Raw genomic sequence first — 26,717 nt, 5'->3', positions numbered from 1 at the left:
TCCACATATTCTGAAATCTAAAAGGGGCAGGTCTATTTCTTTCCACTTCCGAAACTAGCTGAAGCAAAATCGGAGAGTGATCCGAAGTTCTTCTATTCAGAAACCGAGCCACGGCACCTCCAAACTTAGACACAAAAAAATTATTTGCAAGCACCCTATCCAGTTTAGCCCAGCTCCTAGCCAAACCTTGCTGCCCATTGCACCAAGAGAATTTTTTCCCCTCCATCCTCCAATCAACTAAACCACAAGCATTAATACAATTATTAAAATCCTCCATAGGGAATCTCAGTCTCGGATTACCCCGACCCTTTCCTCATCCGACCGAATGATGTTAAAATCTCCCACCACGACCCAAGGGATGCCAACACAAGAAAGTCCACAAATATGGTCCCAAAGGTCTCTATGGTCTAGTTGAGCACATTTTGCATAAACAAAGAAAACAAGACACGAACCATTTAAATCAGAAAATAAAGCTGTAATACATTGATTAGACACCCCCACCACCTCCATGTCAATCCTTTCTTTCCAACAAACCCAAATTTTACCTCCCCAATCAGCATTAGAAAAAGCAAAAGGAAACTGAAGAGATACCGCCCATTGATGCAGCTTATCAGCAGCTTGAAATTGTTTTGAAATAGCCAAGACCGAGATGCAAAACTTACACACTAACTTCCTTAACCTCCATTTGGACATTCCTAAACCACGAACATTCCAAACCATCAAGTTATCGATCATAAACTTAATTTTTGGGGTTGGGCCTTCACTCTCTGGGACTTTCAAGCCGGACCTCCTTTAACTTTTTTACTCCCCTGCACCGCCACCTGAGAGCCAGGGTCCGAATCAAAATCCTTGCCCATTTCCCCTTCTGCATCTTCATTGCCTTCCGATAATACTTCAAAACGGTTAAAACAATGTCCCGAATCCTCATCAACTTCTCTTTCAATCAACATATTACTACCTTCAGGACTCCTTACTGTAAACGTTGTGTCACCTTCATGCACAAGAGGCACCTCTTCCAAACTCACTAAACCATTACATACCGGGTCCACTCCTTCCCCCTCCTCAATCTCAGTCACCACAATTTCCCCTTCACCGGCCCCTGATGCCACTTCATTCTTCTCCCCTTCCAAGCACACTAAATCATTTTGCACAGAGTACTGCCTTGCTACACAAGCTACACCCCCCTCCGACTTATCCCACACTACTCCCCCCTCCGTAACCACCTGCTTTCCTTTGTCACTCATTGCACCCTCCTCCAGAATATCACAAACTACTCCCCCCTCTGTAACCACCCAATTGCCTTTCTCCGTAGCAATATCATTCACATTTACATTAAAAACCTGCTCTAAACTCACTTTCTTCCTCCCAATCTCCTTCCAGACCCCTTCCTTCCCCTTTTTCTTTGCTGCAGGTTCTCCTTTTGTGACTTTCTTGCTCCTAATTTCCCCTGCACGACATGCAACCTCCGTATGCCCCTACCGAGAACATTGTTTACAGTAAAATCCAAGCCTCTCATATACAACCTCTTGCCAACAATGGTTCTGCCCAATCATCAATGAAAATCCCTTCACAGGTTCAGCCTTAAGATCAACCTCAATGCAAAGATGCACCCCAGTGGCCCTGGTTCTGTACAAAGTTGCATTATCAGTGCCTAGATATCTTCCAAATCTGGAAGCAAAACTTTGAAGACACTCCACCCGATAGTGATGCAACGGAAGACCAGGGAGGAAAATCCATTGAGGAGCGACAGAAGGTTCCTTTGTAGTGTCAAAATCCACTATCCAATTAAAAATCCATAAATTATAGCCTGCCACAACCCTTCCTACTCGTGCCCACGCATAGAGATAGTCCTTCTCATTGGCAAGATGCAACAACACATGATGCTCATCCATGAAGCTAATCATTGGAACCTCTGAGAACCCCCAAGTCTTGATTATTTGCAACCTCAAAACGTCAATGGATGGTCTGCATGAAGCTAATCATCGGAACCTCTGAGAACCCCCAAGTCTTGATTATTTGCAACCTCAAAACGTCAATGGATGGCCTGCTCGATACAAATTTCAAGACCAGAGCGAACTTCAGATCATCCGCAACCTTTTCCATTTCTGCCTCCATGAATACGAACCCCAACTCTCCATTGATCAATTCCGGCCTTCGCGGCGGCAATCGAAACTTCGACTGGGGCAGGGGACGCTTCAAAGCGTCAGCAAAAGATCTCCTATCACTCGCCCCCTCCATCTTATGTTCAACCTCAGACCCATTCTCAACACATTTCTGAAACCCAAGGGGATCCATCCCGTCGACAACAGGAGTTACCGGAGGGCCGCCCAAGGAAGAAGAAAAAACAAGCAGAATCGTGCGCCGTGGCAAACCCTAGCAGAGTCCCAGTTTTGAAGTGACAACTATAGAGCCCGACATCTTTAATGATAACTTCGAAGGTATTCTAGTTTCGTAAAGTCTTCTTGTCAGCCCCTATTTTGTTGAAGCCGGAGCACACCTTACGTGTCATAAGGTGATTTTACATTTTTATCCCTTCTGCTAGTTTCGGTGTTCCCTCATTTCACTTCATTTCAAAATTTGAGAAAGCTGTCTTCGTCTCCCCCCACGCCGAGACCCTTCCCCCTCCCTCTCTCCCCCCCGACCTTCCCCCTCCCTCTTCCCCCCGAGACCCTTCCCTGCTCCCCCCATGCCGAGACCCTTCCCCCTCCCTCTCCCCCCACCCCGAGACCCTTCCCTGTCTTCGTCTCCCCCCACGCCGAGACCCTTCCCCCTCCCTCTCCCCCCACGCCGAGACCCTTCCCTGTATTCGTCTCCCCCCACGCCGAGACCCTTCCCTGTCTTCGTCTCCCCCCACGCCAAGACCCTTCCCCCTCCCTCTCCCCCCACGCCGAGACCCTTCCCCCTCCCTCTTCCCCCCGAAGACCCATCTCCCCCCGTTGGAACGTCGCGTCCCCTCCCTCTTCCCCCCCTCCCCGAGTCGCTTCCCCCCATCCCATCGCTTCCCCTCCCTGCATAGCAGAGTACCTCCTCAACCCCAACCCGCGTCACCCAGGCCTAAACCCAACCCGAGCCGACCCCCACCCCCGCGTTGCCCAACCGTAAACCCACCCCCGCATCGCCCTGTCACGAAAGTGTTTTGAAATTCCAGAACTTGAGCATCCTAGAAGTTCACTCTGCGCATCCTCTGGTTGTGGTGATTGGAAAGTTTATAATCTGGTGGGAGATCCGCGGCCACGGGAGAAGGTATTGATTTAAATTAATTCAGCCTTCGTGAAATTTTTTTAATGTTATGTGGATATGTGGATTTTTCATGTTATGGAGTTAGCTGGTGTGTGCTGGTTCAGTTAGAGAAACATTTGATGAGTACTGAAAATTCAAAGTAAAAAAATCAGGTAGTCATACTCATAAATGTCAATGCATACTTAAGTTATTGTGTCATGTAGGCTAGGCTGAGTACTGAAAATTCCAAGTAAAAAAATCATGAAAAAAAAAATTATTTGCTATGGCTCCGAGTCTATGATTTCAGTGAAGCATGTAAAATGACCTCTGATAAGTCCAAGGTAATTTTCAGTTGAAACTTGTATAAATTTCCATGTTAGAATTTTCCATAGTTGACTCACTGTTGGATTGTAACAGTTGAAATTTGTTCATGGTATGGGTAGGGGTATGGTGATAAGTTCATAACTTGTGCATGATTATATCAAATGATTATAATCATTGAGGTGTCATTAGGGATTACAATGTATTCAGCTACTGTCCAAGGAAAAGAGGCAAGTTTGTCATTGGTTTGTCATTGTTCTAACATTTTCGTTGAAAATGATTATTTATTAGTTGGAAAGAAAGAAGGCTATGGCTCATCATAGGCTCTCGGCTAGTTTAAATCTTTGAAGAATATTATGTTTGTTTTAATTTACATGCGATCCGTCTAACATGTGCACACGTGATAATGGCATGCATTGATGTGTGAGTGGCTTTTACTATGTATTTAAATTCGGGGTTCTATTATTTAGTAAGAGATTTATTTATCAAAAAAAAAAAAATGCCTCGCCTGTAAGAGATCAGTAGGCTCTATTCATATGTATTCAATGCTGTAAAATGACATATCTATCGTTGAATTTGTTGGGACATTATTCAGAATCACGCATGGCGTCATCCCAATCATCATGTTTATCTAATGATGAAGTCATAGAATCACCAACTTGTTGGTGTGGCTTGAAAACATCACTTAAGACATCCCACACTAAGTCTAATCCTGGAAGGAGATTTTATGCCTGCCCAAAGTATGATATGGTAAATCAATTATGTAATTTGTCATATTGCCATTATCGATTTCTGCTTGCGGGTTGTCTTTTTTTCCGTTAATTGGGAGTTGGGACTGCGTGCAGGGAGATGTGAGGTGCGAATTCTTCGTCTGGACGGATATATTTTATTTGCTAGATCAAAATATTTGTAACAGAGAAAATAAAGTTTGGAAGATGTGGGATGACGTGCTGCTTCGAGATTGCGAAGTTCGTTTAAGGGAAGAGAAAGTAAGAGAGAGAGAGAGAAATCTTGAAAAAAAATCGAGGAAATTATTGTGTTTGTATTGGGTTCTCACTTTTGTAATACTATTCTGTTGGTTTGGATAATGCCTTGTATGTATTGAAAGGCACGTTGTATGGAGCACATAATTTTGATCAAGTTTTAATGTACTCGTACGTCCCTATGTTTTGGTTATGATGTACAAAAGGGGAATATGTACAAAAGAGGAATATTGTTTTTTAAAACAATAAAATGCATCAAGTTACACACTCACATGGTAATCATTTGGATCTCCTAATGTATTTTGAGGCATCATTAAAGACTGCGAAGTTGAAGTCGAAGGCCTGGGTGCCATTTCATCTTCTTCCCCCATCACAAAAAACTATGAATGGTCTTTCGAGACTTTAAAGGAGAAGTACATGATGGCAAAAGAAGAAAAACGAACATTTAACAAATCATAATTAATAACCATTAATAAAAAATATCTAAAAGTAGTGAAATAAAAACTTCCTCCAGCAAAATCGGTGCATTTCAAAGTATTATATAAATTATTTAAATATAAACGATTGCCACGTAGGAATTTTGCACACCGCTATAATGCTTGGTCCCTATCAAAACTCATTTACCCCATGCAGCTCATGATCCGGCTCGGTACTCAGATCTGAAATTGCCTTAATTTTCTTAAGTTCCTACTAAAAGTTGAAACTGGAAGTACAATCTTTTTCTCAATTAGGTAATAAAAATTCAGGCACTAAATGGGAATACTTACTTCTTGAAAAAAAAGTATTCAAACATAAAACCCACTACAGAAAACACTAACTACCCCTTTTCATTCAAAGAGAAGATTTCTCCAGCTCTAAAAGCCACCTCCCACGCGAACTAGAAAACACTAAACTCATCAACAATAAAACCATATAAGGCAGAACAACATTGCCTGAAGGGAACTTCAAAACCGAAAAAATAGATTTTTTACCCTTCTTCACTCAAATATTAATGCTGACCTACAATAAATTCACCTTCTGCAACAAAGCCCATTTTTTTCTTTCTTTCTTTCATTTTAAGTGCCAGATACAACCCTAAAATACATTCTGAACATTTCAAACGAAACCGAGTAATATAATACGAACAGAGCCCAAGTAAAATACACCCGGGGAGTTACCTCTTGTTGTTTAGCAGCTGGCCGGCGAAACAGACCAACACGCGGAGACCGAAGAGTAGCGACGACTCGCCGGTGCTGCGCGACGACTACTACAGCCGACGACGATCGTGGCTGGTCGGCAACGACATAGACGACGGTGCGTTTATGTTGGCTGACCCAGTTTTTGTTCGGACGACGACGATCGGGATGCTTTCAAACTGAGGATTTTTCCATAACGGGTTCAAACAAACGGCGAGTATTCGCCGGTGGGGGTGGGGAGATGAGGTTCGGCTGATGCCAATCAAAACTCTTCTAGTTTTTTGAGAAGAGTCCTTGTTTTGAACATAAGCGATAGACCCAAATAAATCCACTAGAGCCTAACATCTAGCAATGCTGAGCCCAAGTCCAAGATTAACATAAGTGGACAATTTGTAAGCTTTCAAGCTTTTAAGCTTCTAGCCTATAAAAAAGTCCTTAAGCTTCCACATGTAGGATACTCAAAATCTTGCAGCCACCGTCGTCCTATCTAATAAATTCATGTAAGCCAAGCCCCGCTGCTCTCATTAGGGGAAAAAAAATGATAATAGAAATCAAATTCTATTTTTCTTCTCCCTCTATACTTTTTTCCCTGTTCTTTTCTTCTCTTTCAGTTCTTGAGAGAAACTTCATTGGGTTCTCAAGTTTTATCATGATATTAGAGCAATACTTTCCACAATTGATCAAGATGTCAAATTTCTTGTAAAATTCTCTATCGCTTCTCTTCTCTTTCTTTACCGATTCTTAATCTTTGTGATGGCCCTTCAAACCTTTTTTATTAGTCATGGATAAATTTAGGAGTTGTGCTGGTATTTCATTGAGGGAGGCAATCAATGTCAATGGAAATTTGTACTAAAAACAAGTCTGCTTACATAATGTAACACTAAGCAAACTAATAGATGACTATCCTCTGTACATGCTTGGATCATCATGTAAAGACGTGGTATTACTGCTATATATGAATATTGCTGCTGAAATTTGAAAGATTTGTCCGAAAGATTTGTAAAAAGTTATAATTCTGTCAATCAGTTTAAGAGTTTTTTAGTTGAGTTATTTAGATTACTTAAGCTCAAAAGTTTGACCTCAACAAGTTTCTAAAGGTCAAAAGATGTATTTTTTTTCCCTAAAAGGAACAATGTATTTGTTTATATATATTATATCTTAGTGTATTCAACTGTTTTCTTTCTCTTCATTAAAATCTTAATTTTTGATGGAAATATTAATTTCTTTGTTGAAGAGAGACAATCATACTTTCTTGTTCATGATCTGTTAGTAACCATGATTTGGGTCAAAACTTGAAACAACTTGATCAATGCCTTTTTTTAAAAAAAAAAAAAAAAAAAAGAGCCAGTAGCCACCCACATAGCAGCCCTGTCCCAAATTTATTAAAAAAACCCTCACTTGTGGCGGAGGAATACCGTGGTAACAAAAAGACACTTGGGGGCATACAATAAACCGCTATAAACTAGCCCAAAACCAAGTGCTAAAAAACCAAACAAAACCAACAAACCAAAACACAAGACATTGAAACAAAAGCCAACCTGCATAAAAATAAAAAAAATAAACCAAAACACAACCAACCTGAAGACCACCTAAAGCAAACCTATAACCGAATAGCCTGAAGACCAATTTTATCCACTTTCAAAATCCCTTTAAGCAAATGTGGCACATCGTTTTATGAACTCCACGTACCATTCTTCTGATCAGACGCCAAATGGGCCAAGAAATCTGCTCCTGCATTGCCTTCTCTGTAAGTACGTTGTATCTTAACCTCCAAGGTTGCAACAATATCTTGTATCTTTACCCAATAATCTTCAAGATACCATATACCACAATGCCCTATTTGTAACCAATAAACCACTAGCAGCGAATCTAATTCAATCTCCACTCTTCCAATATCTAAATCCTTACAATATTGAAGACCATAACAAAGAGCAATGAGCTCAGCTTCATTATTAGAGCCATATCCCAACTCATTAGCAAAAGCCCAAATAAGATTCCCCTTCTCATCTCTAATAATGCCCCCTGCACCCATGCGACCTGGATTTCCCAAAGAACTCCCATCCACATTTAATTTAAACCAACCCGGGCTTGGTTTCATCCATTTCACCAAAAGAAAGTTCTTCCTCTTCACATGTTTAACTGGAATAGAGAAAAAATTTAACACTCTTTCGTCTCCATTAGTTATCTTCCTACTAGCACGTAACCGGACAACCACCCATGCAATGGCTGCCTTAATAGAATCCCAAAGAGAGCTCACAGCAACATGTTTACCTTCCATACGTGCCTTACATCTCCACACCCAAAGGGACTAAGTCACAATAATAGGAATAAGAGCAAGCAGAGTACCTTTTTGAGTCAAATGAGTAGCACGCCTAAACCACAATTCCATAGTTGCTCTCCAAGATCTCTGCGAGTCATAAGGTATTCATCATATTCAAAAACTTATTATTGGAATAGAGGTTTCGACCCCAAAGGCAGATCATTTCTGGATCTGTCACTACTATATACACAACTCTAAAATGGGGCAATGCCACATCCTCAAGGCACCCTAGATTCATGAAGAGAGTGCAAAATCTACTAAGTAGACTTGCCCAAGCTGCCAAAACCAGGATTACCGAGATTCCTGACTTCAACCCCTTGCTTCTGAAATGTTGGGAGCATGTCTACACACAATGATAGATATGTTACAAATCCAATCAACAGTAAAAGGAGAAGAACTCCTGTCATTGTTCTTCGAGAATAGAAAAATTGATTTGTTTGCCTTCATTGCTCTAATATTTGTGGACTTCTATTTGTGTGTATTGTAACAAGGTAATGGATCAAACAAGTCTCTTGAGAGCAATCCCAAGACTTTTATATTATTTGGGCAGCTTCAAAGATGCAAGATTTGTAAATAATGTTGTAAATGAATAGAGTTGTTCGTGCTCAACTTATGAACTTGTCTCGATTTTTGTTGTTTTAAGAAAAACATAAATTCTAACAAAAATTTAGGCTAGACATATTATACAAGTCAAACTCGTATCTAAACTCATTATGACTTGTATGAACTCGTACAATTTCAAATTTATTATTTCGTATATATTATATTAAACTTTATGCCAAGTATTCGCAAGTATTTAAAATATAAGAGAGAATCGTGTTCATAGCACGATGATACAATGGGTGTCATTTGAGTCGATATGAAAATTATAAATCATTATACTGATATGTATTTATAATAGTTATACTATTTATATTAATTCAAGGTTGTTTTGCTGAAGTTTGTAGATAGAGTTAAGATATTTTGTGTGTGTTCGCGCGCCTATACACATTTAATCTATTTTCTTATAGAACCCATATAGCTTGTGACAATGACAAGATTTCCCAGTTTATTAACTTTTATATATAGTTTACATATTTGCCAATTTAATTCATATAACCTTGACATGATTAAGTAATTATTTCTATAAATTCTTGAAAATGTATAATATTTTTTAATGAATCTGATTCATCTAAGAAAATAATAATTAATCAAACAGTTCATGAACAACTTCGAATAAGTGTGGCAGATAATTAACGTACCGATTGTAGATTAAACTGTAGTTTGGTAATAAACTCTACTTGTCTAGGCTTGATTGCAGCCTCCGCTATAAAGAAACTTGATACTCAAATTACCCTCCTCCATGATCATGTAGATACTTTAATTTGATCTTGTTAAGTTTAGCTAAAACATTTTTTATATCGATCCTCTGTTCAGGCAAATCTGCACAACAATGCAAAGCCAAGTCCATAGTTGCTGATAAGCAGGTCTCCATAGCAGCATAGTCATTTTCATTGCTCAACAAATTGGCATCAATAACTTCAAGTATCGAAACCAAAAATGATTCCTCTACTAAATGCTTTAAGCTCATTTCTCCGATAATCATATGATTAGTGGGCTTCTTTTTTGTGAAAGTTTCCATCAATAATATTCCATAGCTATACACATCACTGCTTGTAGAAATAATTCCATCAGATCCATACTCTACACACATTAAAACATATCATGAGAAAGATATTTCACATACGATAATCCAAAAAAATTAAGTTTGAAGGTTGATCCATATGTTACCAAAATAGAACATTTATGTATCTATGCGAGACTAGAATGATAAAAATAGTAGCTGACCTCACCTGGTGCCATATACCCAATTGTAGCCATTGTCATTGTTTGCGTGAAAGAAATTCCATCACTTAGGAGTTTGGCAATGCCAAAATCAGCAACATGTCCTACCATATCTTCATCTAATAAGACATTGCTTGGCTTCAAATCACAATGAATGATAGGTGTTGAATAACCAAGATGAAGGTATTCAAGTGCTGTTGCCACATCAATCATTATATTAAGTCTTTGTAGCATATTCAAGCAATGGGTGTTAGAATACAACCACATCTCTAGGTTCCCTTTAGACATGTATTCCAAAACAAGTGCTTTGAAGTCAATGTTACTACAAACGCTAATGATTTTGACAAGATTTCGATGACGAACTTGTCGTAATATCTCGCATTCTATGTCAAAACTTTTGAATGCACCTTCTAGTTCCAAATTTAGAACTTTTATTGCAATGTATGTACCATCTAAGAGTGTCCCTTTATAAACTGAGCCGAAACTCCCTTCTCCAAGTAAGTTGTTTGCACTAAACCCTTCTGCTGCTTGTAAAAGTTGTTGGTGTGAAATTCTTCTCCATGTTGATAAAGGTATTGAGTCTTTGTTGTTGGAAAGTTTTGCATTCTTCTTTCCATGGAGTTTTCTTGAGACTAGTACAACAGATACTACAAGTATCGTTAACCCCAATGTAGGCAGTACATATTTTAGTATACGCACCCTCATTGCCTTTCTCGATCCAAGAGAAGCTTCTTTGCATGGAGGAACATTCAGTCTAATCACACCACAAAGTGCATCATTTGACATGAATGATTCAGCTGAGAAGTTAACAAATGGTCCCCGTGTTGGAATTTCTCCTCGTAGTTTATTGTAGGAGACATTTAGATATTTGAGGTACCTTAGCACTTCTAAGGACTTGGGTATCTCTCCAGATAAGTTGTTACCAAAAAGATCTAACAACTCCAAGCTTATTAATCCGCCAAAAGATATAGGAATGGAGCCCTCTAATTGATTGACTGCCAAAGAGAGATTGACTAGGGATATGAGCCCACCAATTGTTTCTGGAATATGACCGGATAGTTGATTTCTTGATAAATTCAATATTGTCAGGACCTTTATATTTCCAATATCTAATGAAAGAGAGCCACTTAGGGAATTGGATGACAAGTCGACCATCAAGAGATCTCTCTGCCTCCACAAGCTCGAAGGAATCCTTGAAGTTAATTGGTTGAAGGCTAAGTTGAGAAATCTTAATGAAGTCATATTATTTATGCTTTCAGGAATCTGCCCAGATAGCTTGTTTCCAGCTAAATCTAAATCTCCCAATCTCCCTAAGTAACATATATCAGATGGGATTGGACCTTTTAGCCTATTATCAAAAAGGCCCAAACGTTCGAGCATGCTTAATCTTCCTATTGTAGTTGGAATAGGTCCAGAGATATCATTGTTGCCCAGGGACATATATGTCAATCTACTTAAATTGCCAATATCTATGGGAATGTTGCCCTTAATATTGCAACCAGTGAGATCAAGTTGTTCAAGATAGATCGAGTGGTTTCCAATGGAACTAGGAAGGACTCCATTTAGTGGATTCATAGACAGAAACAATATTTTGAGATATGCGTGGTTCAAAAAATATGAAAAAATACTCAATTCTAAAGATTCAATGGTCAAATTATTGAATCTGAGGCTAAGCACTTGGAGGAGCCTTAAATTACCAAGTGTTTTTGGAATTAAGCCCGAGAATGAGTTCCCTGACAAGTCGACTTTAATTAGCTGTGAAGCATTGCAAATAGAGGCTGGAATCGTTCCACTAAGTTCATTCCCCCCAAAATAAATCCCACTGAGATTTGGAAGGAAGATGCCCATATCTGATGGAAGAGTGCCTGAGAAGTGATTTTGCACTAATGCGATTTCTTGCATTGTTGAGATATTGAAGATCTCGGATGGAATTGTGCCAACAAAATTGTTACATTGCAAAACGAAAATCTCTAGGTTTTGCAAATTACCAATTTCACTTGGTATCGCACCTATCACAATAAATCTATTAATAAAAGTGTTTATAACAAATCAAACATACAACCAATAATTAGTAGTAAGAGAACAATCAAGAATTCGAATATATACCAAGGATGTTGATAAGGCATGCAACATTTATAATTGGTTGAGCCAACCTAGAGTTGATTGCAGTGGTGGATCGGAGCCACATGCACTCTAGTGGGTGTAGTTTTTTTTTACTTGTCGCACTGACTAAAAGAATATATATGGCATCCGTAATGAGAATCTTTCTTAATATTCTAATCATTAAAAGATTATGATCTTTTCATGAAAAAAGTATTAAGTTTTATTTACTTAAAATTATGAATTCCAATATCTCAAAAAAAAAAAAAAAAATCCCTACTTCCATGGCCATTTAGAAAAATCATAAAAATACATACACCAATACTAATCGAGATTGCATATATACTAATCATGAATGGTGATATATATCAATATAGGCGACCAAAACAAGACTAAGGTTACATTACATTAAAAGAATTTAGTTGTAGCCAAGGTATAATACTATAAGCTAGCATTGTTAGCTTCTCTATTTTCAGAAGTACACTCGACAATGGGATTTAACAATATTGGAGAATAATAATTACTGCTACCAATTATTTTTTTGCTTTCATTTGGACGTACCTAATTAGAGAAGATTATATATAGAACATGCATATATTCTAAATCAACGGTGGCACAGTGCCATCTTTATTTATAATATCAACTAATACAAGATGTCAGTCATGTCACGCACGTACGTACCTTCGAAGTTGTTGTAGCCAAGACTTAAAAATGTGAGCTTGGTTAAGTTCCCTATTTCGGGTGATAGTTTTCCTGTGAAATTACTAGACATCAAGTTTAAAAATTGCAGCTGTTTGCACTTGAACAAAGAGGATGGGAGCTGACTACCTATGAAACATGCAATTACACTTTAGAAACAAATATTGGAATTTACTTACCGATTATTAATAGCATAACCTACCAATCAAGACTAAATATATATACCTTCGAAGTTGTTATTGGCAAGGTTTAAAATTGTAAGCATGGTTAAGTTGCCTACTTCCGGTGGTAGTGTACCAGATAGCGTATTATTGCTGAAATCAATATATTGCAGTGAAGACATGTTGAAGAAAATGGAGGGCATTGGACCTGAAAACTTGTTTTCTGCTAGAGAAATTACTTTCAAGGTAGACATGATCTCGAAGATAGAGGATGGTATAGAGCCCCAAAGTTGATTATCTTCAAGTACAATTTGTTGCAATGAAGATGTACTGTTAAATAGAGATGATGGGATAGTACCTTCGAAATTGTTGGTTACAAGAATTAAAACTTGAAGTTTGGTTAGCAATCCTATCCATGACGGGATTTCTCCACTAAATTCATTGTATCCGAAATGCAAGAGTTCCAAGCGAAAAAGATGAGACAATTCGTTTGGCATTGAGCCATGAAAACTATTGTTCCTGATGCTTAAGCTGACAAGAAATGAAAGGTTTCCTATATGTGGAGGAATTGTTCCTACAAAACCATTGTTAGAAAGGTTCAAGGCTGTAACCCGATTATTCCTGGAACCACAGGTGACACCGACCCAATGGCAAACTGAAGTAGTGGAGGACCAATTTGTTGTCAAAATATGGTGAGGGTCATAAGAAATATGAGCTTTCAAGGCAAGAAGAGCAGATTGATCAGTGGTAATGTTGAGAATTTTTGCATCAATACTAAAACTAGACATGATGTAAGGTTGTAACAGAAGCAATGGCAGAAAACAGAGGATAAGGAAACAAGTAGTTTGGTCGGCCATCAGTAGTCTATGCGGAATGAGGTACTACTGGGATTTGTGTTGCACTCAAAGGAAGAACAAGATCACTGATATTTAAAGAAATTGTAGGTAGCATTTGGAAAAATAAGATTGGAAAGGTCTGTCATATTCTTAGTTGTTATATTCTTTCCGGCCACTTTGTACACATCCACTGAGAGAATTTTATAAGAATACAATGCACGGAAAGTCTATTTGTTTATCAACTTTTATTTTTTTCTTAGCGTACGTGGTGGACACAAATAAGGAATTAGTGTTAAATATTTGTCTCTATGCATTAATTAGATTTGGACCAATTAAGATTGTCTCATATGCAATAAACACATCAATAGTCATGAATATAATATTTAATATTGCGTCATTCTTTTTCCCACTTGAAACTTTAAGGTACTTCAAATAAGAACTTAAAATAAGGGTGCTGTTGTGTTGCCCGAAGCATATGACGAACCAGTGCATTTGTCTGTTTTCGTAATATTAAAAAAACAACCAAATACATGCTTCGATCACCACCTTCCAGCGTACAAGCATTTTTCTTGAAATAAAAGTTTCCAACAGATTTCACATTGTTTTATATATGCTTGGCCAGAAAAATATTGATTTATTTCTCCCCTATACATGATTATGGCTTTATTAATTTGCTCCACCGGTACAGGCACTACAAGAAATTTGGCCTATTGCAGCGATTTTTGACTTGTTGCAAAAAAAATCGTTGCAATAAGTTATCTATTGCAGCGTTTTTTAAATCGTTGCTGATTTTAGTGTTTAAAAGTGATCAGATTCTTGATTTTAATATTTACTGCAGAAAATTTAATATTTACAGCGATTTTGACCGCTGTATTTGTAAAAAACCTTTTGCAGCGCCTGAAAATTGTTGTAATTGATTTCTGGGCGCGAAATTTCATTTTTTTCATCCCCCGATTCCTCTTTCTTTTCCCTCCAGTGGTCTCGCCCCCCCCCCCTCCCCCCTCTCCCCCTTTCCCCTCTCTCGGTCCCCATCGATCTTCTTCCTCGACCCAAGCCGCCGCACATAGCCAGTCTCCAGCGGCCCCACCACGTCACCGCCACCTCACCTCGACGTCCGCCCCCTCCTTCTCCCCCAAACCCCATGCCGGAAATGTCATTTTCCCCAAATCTGGCCTCACCTCTCTCTCTCTCTCTCTCTGTCTCTCGGATTTCTCTGTATCGCCGTCTCTAGGGGCGCCTTTCGCCACCACGCACACGTCGACGGCATCGCCAGTCCTCTATCGGAGCTCCCTTCTCCTCCGTGCCTAGCCCAGCCGCCCGAGGCCCTCGTTCTCTCCCTTGCTCTGTTCGAAACCCACGGCCCCGACGGCTGGTTTGGGTATTGCACATCTCTCTTGTTATCTGTATTTCTTTTTTAATTTCTCTGCATTTTTTTGAGTATTTTAGTGGATCTGTAAGTCGTTCAAGTTGGCAGCTTAGAGGCAAATGGGACTTTTGAGTTAATATTAATTGAGATGAAGATGGCCTCATTGGATATGTTTTTGGATCTCTCATGATGCTTGTTTCGCTTGATTCTGTCGCCACATTGTTGTGAATCTGTACAAGTTAGATAAAGGACACTGTTTTACATATATGAAGAGGCACAATAGTACGTGCCTTTGCCTTGTGAAAGGAATCTACTCCAGTTTAATGATTCCAGGCTTGCAGTTGAACCCCGTAACAAATACAGAATTCAGGTAGCCATTTCATTTAATATAACTTGATAAATTTGTTTAGCCTCAAATTAAAATATCTTGATGTCTCCGTAATCTCTCTAACATTGGAACTTCAATGTATTCTCTCTAACCCTTCTCTGTTTGTGTTAGACAAAACCTCATGGCCATGGTGATGTGCATGCACTTCTCTTTTCCAGTGGCCTTCTGAAAATATGGTAATTATTAATAGTTCACCTAATCTCAGGAATTTCTTTTGCATGCTTATGGATTCATATCATGTTTCACTTTATTGAATCATCTTCTGCCTTGGTCTGCTTGGTTGAATACAAATACAAGATCTATGCATGTGCTTTCACACGCATCTCATCCTGGCTGATGCACTTAAAAAAGCCTTTGGAATTCTAACCAATAGAAAGCAACTGCATAATAGTGAAACTATAGCTAGTAACTATTATATATGTGAAAAATCAATATATCAATTTGAGCCTCAAAATATCTGTTTATTCAAATTAGAATTTTGCTCCTATTTCAAGTAACATTAATAGGTTGTTAATATTTTTTTCAACATTGACAGTAACTTTCTTCCTAAAATTTTCTCTTTTTTTAAAGTTTAACGGCCTAAATTAGCTTTTGAAATTCATAGTACTGGATAAAATCTTAATGTCCCATGATATGCTTCTATATCATATTTGGCTTGGCAAAATGCACTTTCATGATTTTAATATTGCTTCATGACCATTTCAGGCATGATGCTGGTTTGAGATGGGTTCTGTTTTTCCAAGATACAAATGGGCTTCTGTTCAAGGTTTGTTGCTTCAATGTTTCATTGTTTTGTCTAGACAATTCTTATTATTTTTCAGGTCGTGATTGATTTCAAAATCAATGTGCTCAACATTGTTTACTTGTTTGAATGTAGGCAATTCCAGCATCTTTGGGTGTAAGTTCTACCAGACAATACCATGTTAACTCTCTTGCTGTGCCACGCAGAGCAGAAGAAGCTATCGGAGGAATTACAAAACTTACTCATGCTGATGGTATTTTGCTATTGTGTTGAACATTTACTTTGATTGTTTGTAGTTCATAATTATAGACTTGCATCATGTTGTCTTCACCTGTAAGTTTTTTGAATGAAACTTTTGTGTGAGGCACGTACTATTATGTTTATTCTGTTGACAGATGAACACTAATTTAGAATATTTATTCTTCCTAATATTTGGTCTTGGCCTTGTATAACAATATGTAAACGTCTCTAATGGTGTGTCACAACTTTAAGTTGATTTTGGCGTTCAAATGTTTTATCTTTAAGTTTTTATATATTTCACTTGCTCAAGGAGAATGGCTTCATTGTATCGATAAACTAATAAACTTTATATCTTGCGTTTGGGGCTTACTTATATGGATTTTACTTTATTATATATGGTCCTCTCCCTTGCTTTCCCCCAAGTTTTGCAATATTGGATCTTTATTGAATCATTTAATGCGCCCTTATTTTTTCTTGTAGGATCAAATATGCTTCCAAAAGTGCATCCTGGTGTATTTTAAATTTTTTTAATATTAAAAAAAAACCCGCACACAAATTAGCTTATGAGTACATATATATATATATATATATATATAAGTGAGTGATGGCTTACTTAGACACTAAGCATATCTAGGCATGCATTAGCATCATATACATTTATAATATTGTTAACTCTCAAATAATGACAAAGACCTATTGAAGATACTCATGACTGGAAAAAGTTTTGTTAAGTATTGGTTTTGTTCTTTTGTTAGTTGTAAGCAAGGAATTATTGTAATCCTCAAGATGATTGGTACTTGTTTAAGCTGAACATGCATTAGTTGCATCAATACACTCAATTCCCTCAACAAAGATCAGTTTTGTTTCACATTTTACAAGTAATTAAAGCTAATAATCCTTGCTATAGATAATTATAATTAAACTACTGAAAACAACAATAATGCTTGCATGCTCATATACTTATATATATATATATATATATTCAGTTTTACTTTTGCTTATCTAAAATTGACAAAAGAAAATATTCACATATTAGTGGTATGTCACCCTCTCTGTAGTTGGAATCTTAGTGATATCATGGCACTTGACTTACCTTCCTTAGAGATGCATCAAAGAGCGAAGTTTCAAATATTCACATATTACCTGTTGCTTTCAATTAATTTCAGGTGATTGTCTTCTTTGAGTTTGACTTTAATTTCATTAGAGAACAGGGTGGTTCAATATCTGCCTTGTTTTCTAACCTAAGAATCTGTGACAAGTGCAGTAAAGTGCAATTACTTTGTTGCAACACTTTATTTTACTTGCTTTTGTCTATGTTTCTGTGTGAGATTACTAATCCTTTACCCAACACTGTCCTCAATATGCTAATTATTTCTTATTGTGATGTTCTCAGGGATGATGACAACGACTTCCTGGTTCAGCTATGTAAATAATAGTTTTTAATCCTCTACAAAACTTTTGATATAAGTTTGGAAGTACTCAACATTTTTTAGTCAAGTAATGCTTTGTGTTTTTGCTTAATCTATATATATTTAGATTGGTTGCTGCAAGTCCTATGGATAATTATCTCTACTTTGATCATAAAAGTGTAGTTTGAAAGCAGTGGAGACCTAAATAAATATCTAAGCAAATTGTTTGTAAATTTGTATAGGAGTTTTGGTTTGGACAGTTATTGATGAGCTTCTAGTGTTAACAATACACATTTTTCCAGAATTTTAATAAAAAAAGGTTTGATTCTAAAGTTGTACTTTACTTGAATGAAGTTCTACTTTAAGATTAGTAAATTAGATTGATGCTGATGTGTTACAACTATTATGAAAAGTAGGTTTTCATGCATTCTTTACCTATAATAAGGCTTTCTCCTGTTTGTATGACTTCATGCTCCACTTTCCAGGTTTTTTGTTCTACTAATCAGTTGGTATTGTGTCTTTCCAGAAAACTCATATACAGGTATGCCTTTGAATATGGGAGCAATTACTTTTAGTTGAAAGTGATGAAGTGCACTTAGGATCGACTTGAAGTTTCTGCTTGGCTATGTACTGAACATATTTCTACTTGTTGTATACTGAATGTACTGAACATATTTCTACTTGTTGTATACTGAATGTACTTTGTAGAACATTTTCTATGTACCCTTTGTATTATTAAGTAAAGGGAATTAAATCCTAACTGATCTACTAACTTTGCTTCTAATAAAAGTGAAAAAAATTACTGAAACTGTATGTTTCAGTAGTAATTTTTTTTTTTTTATTTTGTAATTAAGTATTTGCAGCGATTTTTATTCTTTGCAAATAGGCCAAATTCGTTGCAAATAATCAGTTGCAACGATTTTAGTCCTTGAAAAGTATGCAAAATGCAACACAGGAAGCAAGCGTTGCTTTTGCACATTTGCAGCGCTTTTTTATTTTTTGCAGCGATTTTAGTCCTTGCAAAAACAATCAAAAGCAGCGCTAGAACGGTATGTTGTTTTTTACGTACACAATTGCAGCGCTTATAAATCCATTGCAGCGATTTCAAGTGTTGCAAAAAATGGCAAAAGCAACGAACCAAATGTAGCGCTGCTGTTGTTGGAGGCTATTGCAGCGATATTTAGTGATATAGCAAGGATAAATTTCGCTGCAATTGATCAAATGCAGCGCCATGGCAATCACATGGGGTGGCCTTTTGCAACGTGAAATTAGTGACTTTGCAGCGGTTTAAAAACGCTGCAAATGAAGTCTTTTACAGCATTTTTTCAATAACGTTGCTATTGATCAAAAATATCACTTTTATACTGTCGAACATGCAAGGAGGGTAATAACGCTGCAATTGATTAATTACAGCGTTTTTTCAGTATATTTGCAACGATTTTAAGCGCTGCAAAAGGACTAATTTCTTGTAGTGAGGGAGAGAAAAATGCCTCATTGGACAGCTAGAAAAGATATCCCCGCAATATATACTATTTTAATGAAATGGACATGATCAGAAAGATCAAAGTCAACATATAGGAAAATTTAAAGCTTTCTCGATCCACACCGAATTTCCATAGTCTTTCCTTCCATACGTATGTCCACTAATGAAATTTTAAAGGATTTCTTATTTTCTTTTTACTTTGTTTCCTTTGACAACGCAGGAGATAAAAGGAAATGCTTAACACTAAAAGGAAGAAAACAAGATTCAGAAAACTGAGATTACCTTTGGAGGTGTATCAATATTTAATTTAAGAGTACCAAGAGGGGGTGTGAACCATCTGACAAAGATAAGTCTTTTAACATAAATAATGACTCGAGAATGTGGAGGGATTTAATTCTTAATGAGAAATATATTTGCAGTATAGAGTCATGTATAAGTGTCCGCACTTTTTGAGAAAAGTGAGTAAATATAAAATTTATAAAAAAAATAAAAAAATAAATTAATAATGAATCTCATTTTTTTTTTAAAAAAAAGTGTAGTAATTGTACAATCCCCTGTATTGAAAGATTGTTAAAAAAAAGTCAAAAAAGTAACAAAGACATTTAGAAGCGCGTAAGAGATAAATTGTCATGCACACTGTTGAATTTATTTTGTTTGGACATTTTTGGAAAGCTGTATAATTGGACTTTTGGTTTTTAGAAAGTTGTGAGCCCACGACTTTTGGTTTTTAGAAAGTTGCCAAAAACGCCGACCGCTGATAGATTGTTTGCTCAAGAGTCAACACCGGGGTTAGCCGAACAAGGCCTTTTAGATAAGCTGATAATGAGTTTGTTGTCGTTTGCTTGAGTGTATACTTCAAAGAGACTGAGACAGGTAATTTAGACTAAAAGAGATTGCCTTTTAGATAGGTAACTTAACGTCTATTGTAGCGATTTAGACACTATTTGCAACAGTTTAAAATGCTGTAATTGAAGTTTAGCCACGATTTTTTCTTTAAATTGATGAATCATTTTCAGCTGTTTGTGATTAATTGTAGCGCTTTTGATTCTATTTGCAGCGTCACATTTTCGTTGCAAAAGATTGTTTGCAACAATTTTTTAATCTTTTGTTAGAAATATCTCAAATCTATTGCAGGGATTTAGAGACTATTTGCAGTGTGCAGTTTAAAACGTTGCAATTAAGATTTCTCAGCAATTTATCTTTAAAGTCATGAGGATATTTATAACGATTCTAGGACTATTAGCAAGGAAAAAAATCGTTACTAAAAATTGTTTTAGCAACGATTATTTATTTATCACTATTTAAGTAAAAAGGATGTAATAATTGCGACGAACATGTAAGAAAGTTAAAATCATTGAAAATAATCATATGCAGCAATTTTTAAACTTTTTTACAATAATTATAAGTGCTAAAAAATGCCTGATTTGTTGGAGGGTACTTATCCTTTCAGATTCATTAGACTTTTTGAGTACTTGAATTTTGGGTCTCAAACCCCTTTGACTTTGGTGCTTGCAGGCCAATTAGCCTCCACAGAAATCCTCGCAGGTTTTGTTCCGATTCAATTTTTTCCAAGCCTAGCGATCAAAATATCTTCAGAAAAAGATATTGTTAGGTGGACGTTGATGGAGATATCATGCAACAGATTTCACAAAGAAACAAATCCTCCAAGAAAATCTTAATCATTTTGGACTCAGATCTTTGTTTGTCTATAACTATATATATCGTGTATATAAGAGAACAAAGTTAAATGGTTAAATCACGAGTTTTTTAACCGAATAATTAATAATATATTATATATAATGATCAGTAATGTTAAATACAGTCGTAGAGAATATAAGTAATGTGCAATCTTTTTTTTTTTTTTAAATGGAGCTCATTATTAAAAAATTAATTTTTTTCATGTGGATCCCTTACGTATTTACTCACTATTTTTTTTTAAAAGATTGCATAACATTTACATATTCACGACTGCAAATATCATTTCTCAGATAATACTCTGATTTTACTTTCATTTTATTTTAATTATTTTTTAAAATAATTCAAAAACTGCTAATCAATGTAACCTCATTACAATACAAGGACGGAAGATGATGTCCAATTAGTGTTTTAGAAAGTTGCCAAAAAAGCCGACGGCCAATGGATTGTTTGCCCAATAGCAGGGTCACCATAACATGCGGAAACATGTAGATATTCCAATGAGAAATCAATTACGACTTTTAATTGGACATGTCTTCTGCATTGACAGAGGGTCTAAAAAATCTTTGAGCCTGGACTTTTGTTTTTTTGAAAGTGGCCGAAAAAGCCGACGGCCAATGGATTGTTTGCCCAATAGCAGGGTCACCATAACATGCGGAAACATGTAGATATTCCAATGAGAAATCAATTACGACTTTTAATTGGACATGTCTTCTGCATTGGATACGACAAAGTTATGCCTTGTATATTACTCCTGGCGGTCACACAATCCTCATTGGCATGTGCTCTCCTTATCATCATCTAATTAAGGACCACACGTAAGCTGTCAAGACTAGAGAATGATATTTTTATAATTTTATGATTCAAAGATTTTAAAAACTTCGAAAAGAAAAGACATTATGTAGCTTATGGTAATATTATGAATATTAATACTCTTGAGTAATATGAATTTCAGCATTTTTATATAGTATGGTCCACAATCTATATCTATTTAGATTCAAGTTGTAGAAAATATTTGAGAAGATAATCTCTATTCGCAGTAACTTTATTCCAAGATGGAAATTTCTTTACAAATTAACAACTTTGCCAAATGGACCCATTCCGACAATAGTAGAGCATTTTCACAGTATCCACTGCCACATTTTCTTGTACTGAATACATCTTAAATATAAAACTTAAATATAATCTATCAGAAACTTAAATACTTCTACAATATATATATATATATATATATACACACAAACCACACGTTCATCTCATTTATATCGGGTTCTATTGATATTGGATTGTCTATCAACCATTAGATCAACTATGTTTTTAAGAATAATAGATTAAATTATTGATAGATAATGCTACTATCTTAATTATAATCATCTCACTTAGATCTGCTTGGGAGACAAAAAAAAAAACCAAATAAAGAGATCAATTTCACTCGGCCAAAGATAATAACTATACAAGTTCGGGTATATGATTAATAACTTCCAAGTGTAAGTTAGACTAAACTTGAATGCATCTCTAGAGTGACAACTTTAGAGCCCCAACATCCTAAATGACCACCTTGAATGTGTTCTAATTTTTTTTAAGAAGGGTTTTGGTTTTTGAATTAAGCGACAGACTTTAGATAAATTCACTAGAGCCCAACATCTGGAATCCCCAGCCCAAGTCCAAGACTAATATAAGTGGACAATTTGTAAACTTCTAAGTTATTAAACTTCTCCCATTCAAAAAAAAAAAAAAAAAAGAAGTTATTAAACTTCTGGCCTATAATAATAATAATATATATAAAAAAGTCATTAAACTTCTAGGAATAATGTAGTGCTTTTTATTTTTTATAACTCGAGCACTATCTATTAATATAAAAATTAAATAATTGATACTGCAACATTCAATCCTATATGAGAGAGATTTCAAGTCCTTGATGATCCATCGCCATCACTCCATGCATACATGAGAAATTTGTGACAAAATGGTTTTGGTTGTACGCTTATTTAATTGTCATGCTTGTTTTCAACTACCAAGACCGAGCTTGACTTAAGGTTGCCCGTTGCTGTGCACCAGGGGCTTGAAAAGTCATTCATGATATTTATTAATTGGGCATTTACTCTTGCACCGAATGGTCTAACGTCGGAAGTACTATTGGAATTAGTATCACTGAATATGATAAAATGGATATGACAAAGTTAATGCTTCATATATTTTATAAAACAATGTTACTTATATAAATTATTTTATCAAAATTTTCCTCAATTAAAATATAATTGTGTAAAGGGTTGTAAAATAGACTGTGTGTAAATCATTTTCATTACTCTTAACTGTGACATAAGCCCTGCTGCTTCATAACGAACAACCTTAGACGACATGTGGGCTGAGATTTTTAAAACATTTAGTTTCAATCGTTCAAAAAGAGGTAGATTAATAGATTCTATGTTGATAGTATAATACTATCTTGAGTAGTTAAATCGTTACAAATTAAGGTTTTTAATTCACGTTTTGATTCTTGTTTAGTTAATTTTTTACGCAATGATTAGGCTTTTGCATTTTCAGATAAAATTCCCAAAGTTTTGAGATTTCTATAGCATTACTTCATAATAAACAATATGTAGTTCACGGCACTGAATATTAGTACTCATAAGAAATATGAATTTCAACATTAAATACAATGTGGACCACATAGTATTTATCTGAAAATATTTTTTACAAATTGTATTTGAGTATTTTTTACAAATTGTAAAAAATATTTAAGTAACAATCTCTATTTGCCATAACTTTATTCGAAAATGTCAATTTCTTTAGAGACAAATTTGCCAGGGGATCCATGGACATTCTGGATGGGATCGAAGCCAAAGTCACTGCTGCTATGAATGTTGATTTCAGTGATTTGGACAGAATCTATGAGGTGGAGGAGGTATATAGTGCTTTGAGACAAATGTATCCCAACAAGGCTCCCGGACCAGATGAGATGCCACCAATATTTTTCCAGAAATATTGGCATATTATTGGTGGCAAAATCACTGCAGCGGTGCTGGAAGTCCTCAATACAGGTCATTTCCCTTCTGATCTTAATAAAACTTGTCTTGTTTTAATTCTGAAGACTGACTCCCCTACTTTAGTTTCTGATTTTAGATTCATTAGTTTGTGTAATGTCATTTACAAGTTAATTGCTAAAGTCATAACTAATAGATTGAAAGCCATATTGCCCTCCATTATTTCTGATACACAAACTGCTTTTGTACATGGAAAACTTATTACTGATAATGTATTAGTAGCTTATGAGCTAGTACACTACCTTAAACAGAAGAGGAAGGGGAAGAAGGGTTTTATGTCCCTGAAGTTGGATATGTTTAAGGCTTACGATTGGGTAGAGTGGGATTTTCTTTTAAGTATTTTACTAAAATTGGGATTTAACAGTGGCTTGGTGAGTCTTATTATGAAATGTGTTACCTCAGTTTCGTTTTCTGTTTTAGTGAATGGGAACCCTATTGAACCCATTTTTCCAACTCGAGGGCTTAGACAAGGGGACCCCTTGTCCCCTTATCTATTTCTTATATGCACTGAAGCTTTGGTTAGCTTGCTAAAAAATGCCGAGCTGGATAGATCTGTAAAGGGAGTTAAAATCTGTAGGGAGCTCCAACGATAAACCATATGCTATTTGCAAATGATGCTATAGTGTTTTGTAAGGCCAGCACTACTACTTCAGCCAATATTCAGCTGCTATTAAACAAATATGAACTGGCATCAGGCCAAATGATCAACAAACAGAAAACAGCTATGATTTTTAGTTCCAATGTGCCAAGTAGTCTGAGACAAACCATCATGGCTATGTGGGGTGGAACTACAGTACAACAATATGGAAAATATTTGGGACTACCCCCTATAGTTGGAAAGGCAAAAACTATTGCCTTTGGAGAAATTAAGAGTAGGGTTTGGAGGAGATTACAGAGTTGGAAAGAGAAACTTTTGTCTCAAGGGGGTCGAGAGATACTTGTGAAAGCTGTAGCATGTTCTATTCCTTCATTTGCTATGAGTTGTTTTAAGCTACCAGGTACGTTGTGCCTAGATCTAGAGAAGATGATGGCTAGATTTTGGTGGGGACAAAGAGATGATGGGAGGAGAATTCATTGGGTAGCCGGGAACAAATTGTGTGTGTAAAAAATGAGGGGTGGAATGGGTTTTAGAGAACTAAAGTGTTTCAATATGGCTCTATTAGCAAAAAAGGCCTGGAGGGTGTTAAAACAGGAAGATTCATCGGTCCATAAACTGTTAAAGGCTAAGTATTTTCCCAAGTCCTCTTTATTTAAGGCTCAAAAGGGTAATAATCCCTCTTTCACATGGCGAGGCATTTGGGAAGCTAGGACTTTGTTGATGAAAGGCTGCCAATGGAGGATTGGGAATGGGGCTACAACTCGCATATGGCATTACACATGGATCCCTAGTCACCAATCCTTAATTATGGAGGAAAATGGAACAGCAGGAAGAGATCTTTCAACAAGGGTGACTTCTTTAATTGATGTTGACATAGGTTGGTGGAATGTTTCGAGATTTAGAGCTCTCTTCAATCCAAACATAGCTTCAGATGTTTTGAAAATCCTTCTAAGCCCGGTTGAACATGAAGATATGCTGATGTGGAGGCATGAGAAAAAGGACATAATCTTGATAATGCTAAACGTTCAAATGCCAGAGACATGCATAAGATGTGGAAATCAATTTGGCACATGAGGGCTCCAAACAAAGTTAAAGTATTTGAGTGGAGAGCCTGTCAGGATAGTCTCCCCTCCAAGCAAAATCTGTTGAAAAGGAAAATCATAGATAATGTAGCCTACTCTTTCTGCAATTTTCCCATTGAGGACGGTACTCATGCTATATTAAAATGCCAGGACACTCAAAATGTGTGGTTGCAATTGATGCCTATTTTTGTTGTTCTATTTGCCTTTAGAACAGTAACTGATGCAGTCATGTTTCTGTTACATAGAGGGGACCAAGGAATGCTGAGCCATTTTTTCTTAATTGCATGGTCTTTATGGTACATGAGAAATAAGTGGGCTATTGAGCATGTCTTGCTGGATCCCTTTCAGGTTGCAAATTCTGCTATCAACACTTACAAGTCGAGTCTTCCACTTAGAATTGAGCCAAGCTTTTCAATGCAAAAAGTAGGATGTTGGCAAGCACCCCCTTTGGGGTTCTATAAACTAAATGTAGATGCTGCCCTATTTTTTTTTATCTTAAAAAGGTTGGGGTGGGTGCAGTACTCAGGGATGGGAAGGGAGATGTGATAATGGCTGTGAGCAAGGCCGAACATGAACTTCATGATCCAGAGTTAGTTGAATTGCTTGCTATGTTATGGGGTTTACAATTCATTTTGCATCTGGGAGTATCAAAAATTGTTCTAGAGAGTGACAATTTATTGATGGTGGAAGCCTTAACTGCCAACCAAGACTCCTTATCACCTCAAGGTAATCTGTTGAAGGAAGTTAGGAGTTTACTCAATTGCTTTGAAGACCATCAAGTTCAACATGTCCTTAGAAGTGGAAACCAAGTGGCTCATTTCCTTGCCAAGCATGCATGGTCAGTTTCTGATATAGAATTGTGGATGGGATCAGTTCCCTCTTTCTTGTCTCAATACTATTGGCTTGATATCCAAGTTGTAACCGTTTAGTTTGATTTATGAATGAAGTGTCGTTTCTATCCAAAAAAAAAAATAGTAGGGCATTTTCTTGTCCTGAATACATTTTTTTTTTTTTTAAATCACTCTAGTCCTT

General features: G+C 36.5%; 3 protein-coding genes and 1 long non-coding RNA gene across 4 annotated transcripts; 2 read left to right on the top strand and 2 right to left on the bottom strand.

Moving 5' to 3' along the window:
* Positions 1-9,361: 9,361 nt before the first annotated feature.
* LOC122280001 (probable LRR receptor-like serine/threonine-protein kinase At3g47570) lies at positions 9,362-12,075 on the bottom strand. Its single transcript, XM_043090936.1, has one exon. It carries the CDS (start codon positions 11,742-11,744, stop codon positions 9,810-9,812), a length of 1,935 nt encoding a protein of 644 aa, XP_042946870.1. The 5' UTR covers positions 11,745-12,075; the 3' UTR covers positions 9,362-9,809.
* Positions 12,076-12,489: 414 nt separating this feature from the next.
* Positions 12,490-13,590, bottom strand: LOC122278447 (putative receptor-like protein kinase At3g47110). Its single transcript, XM_043088634.1, has 3 exons — positions 12,867-13,590; positions 12,624-12,770; positions 12,490-12,503 (listed from the first exon to the last, which is right to left on the bottom strand). The coding sequence occupies exons 1-3, from the start codon at positions 13,588-13,590 to the stop codon at positions 12,490-12,492; spliced, it is 885 nt and encodes a 294-aa protein (XP_042944568.1).
* Positions 13,591-14,892: 1,302 nt separating this feature from the next.
* LOC122278119 lies at positions 14,893-16,344 on the top strand. Its single transcript, XR_006229293.1, has 4 exons — positions 14,893-15,374; positions 15,504-15,568; positions 16,098-16,158; positions 16,270-16,344. It is a non-coding gene; the product is annotated as an uncharacterized LOC122278119 (long non-coding RNA).
* A 7,432-nt stretch (positions 16,345-23,776) lies between these two features.
* Positions 23,777-25,677, top strand: LOC122278446. Its single transcript, XM_043088633.1, has 3 exons — positions 23,777-24,578; positions 24,701-25,003; positions 25,169-25,677. Exons 1-3 carry the CDS (start codon positions 23,777-23,779, stop codon positions 25,675-25,677), a joined length of 1,614 nt encoding a protein of 537 aa, XP_042944567.1.
* Positions 25,678-26,717: the final 1,040 nt, after the last annotated feature.

This window comes from Carya illinoinensis, chromosome 10 (assembly GCF_018687715.1).
Source record: "Carya illinoinensis cultivar Pawnee chromosome 10, C.illinoinensisPawnee_v1, whole genome shotgun sequence".
Taxonomy (NCBI): domain Eukaryota; kingdom Viridiplantae; phylum Streptophyta; class Magnoliopsida; order Fagales; family Juglandaceae; genus Carya; species Carya illinoinensis.
Note: the sequence above shows the minus strand (reverse complement) of the source record. Positions and strands in the feature narration are given on the sequence as shown.

What these genes read in the sequence shown, in the direction of transcription:
- LOC122278447 (XM_043088634.1), bottom strand. Translation starts at nt 13,590, where the DNA reads ATGTCTAGTTTTAGTATTGATGCAAAAATTCTCAACATTACCACTGAT. An exon ending in TGCCAATAACAACTTCGAAG is followed by an intron (nt 12,771 to 12,866) that starts GTATATATATTT and finishes CATGTTTCATAG; the next exon opens with GTAGTCAGCTCCCATCCTCT.
- LOC122278446 (XM_043088633.1), top strand. Translation starts at nt 23,777, where the DNA reads ATGGACATTCTGGATGGGATCGAAGCCAAAGTCACTGCTGCTATGAAT. An exon ending in TGTAAAGGGAGTTAAAATCT is followed by an intron (nt 24,579 to 24,700) that starts GTAGGGAGCTCC and finishes AACTGGCATCAG; the next exon opens with GCCAAATGATCAACAAACAG. An exon ending in GAGTTGTTTTAAGCTACCAG is followed by an intron (nt 25,004 to 25,168) that starts GTACGTTGTGCC and finishes TGGCTCTATTAG; the next exon opens with CAAAAAAGGCCTGGAGGGTG.
- LOC122280001 (XM_043090936.1), bottom strand. Translation starts at nt 11,744, where the DNA reads ATGCAAGAAATCGCATTAGTGCAAAATCACTTCTCAGGCACTCTTCCA.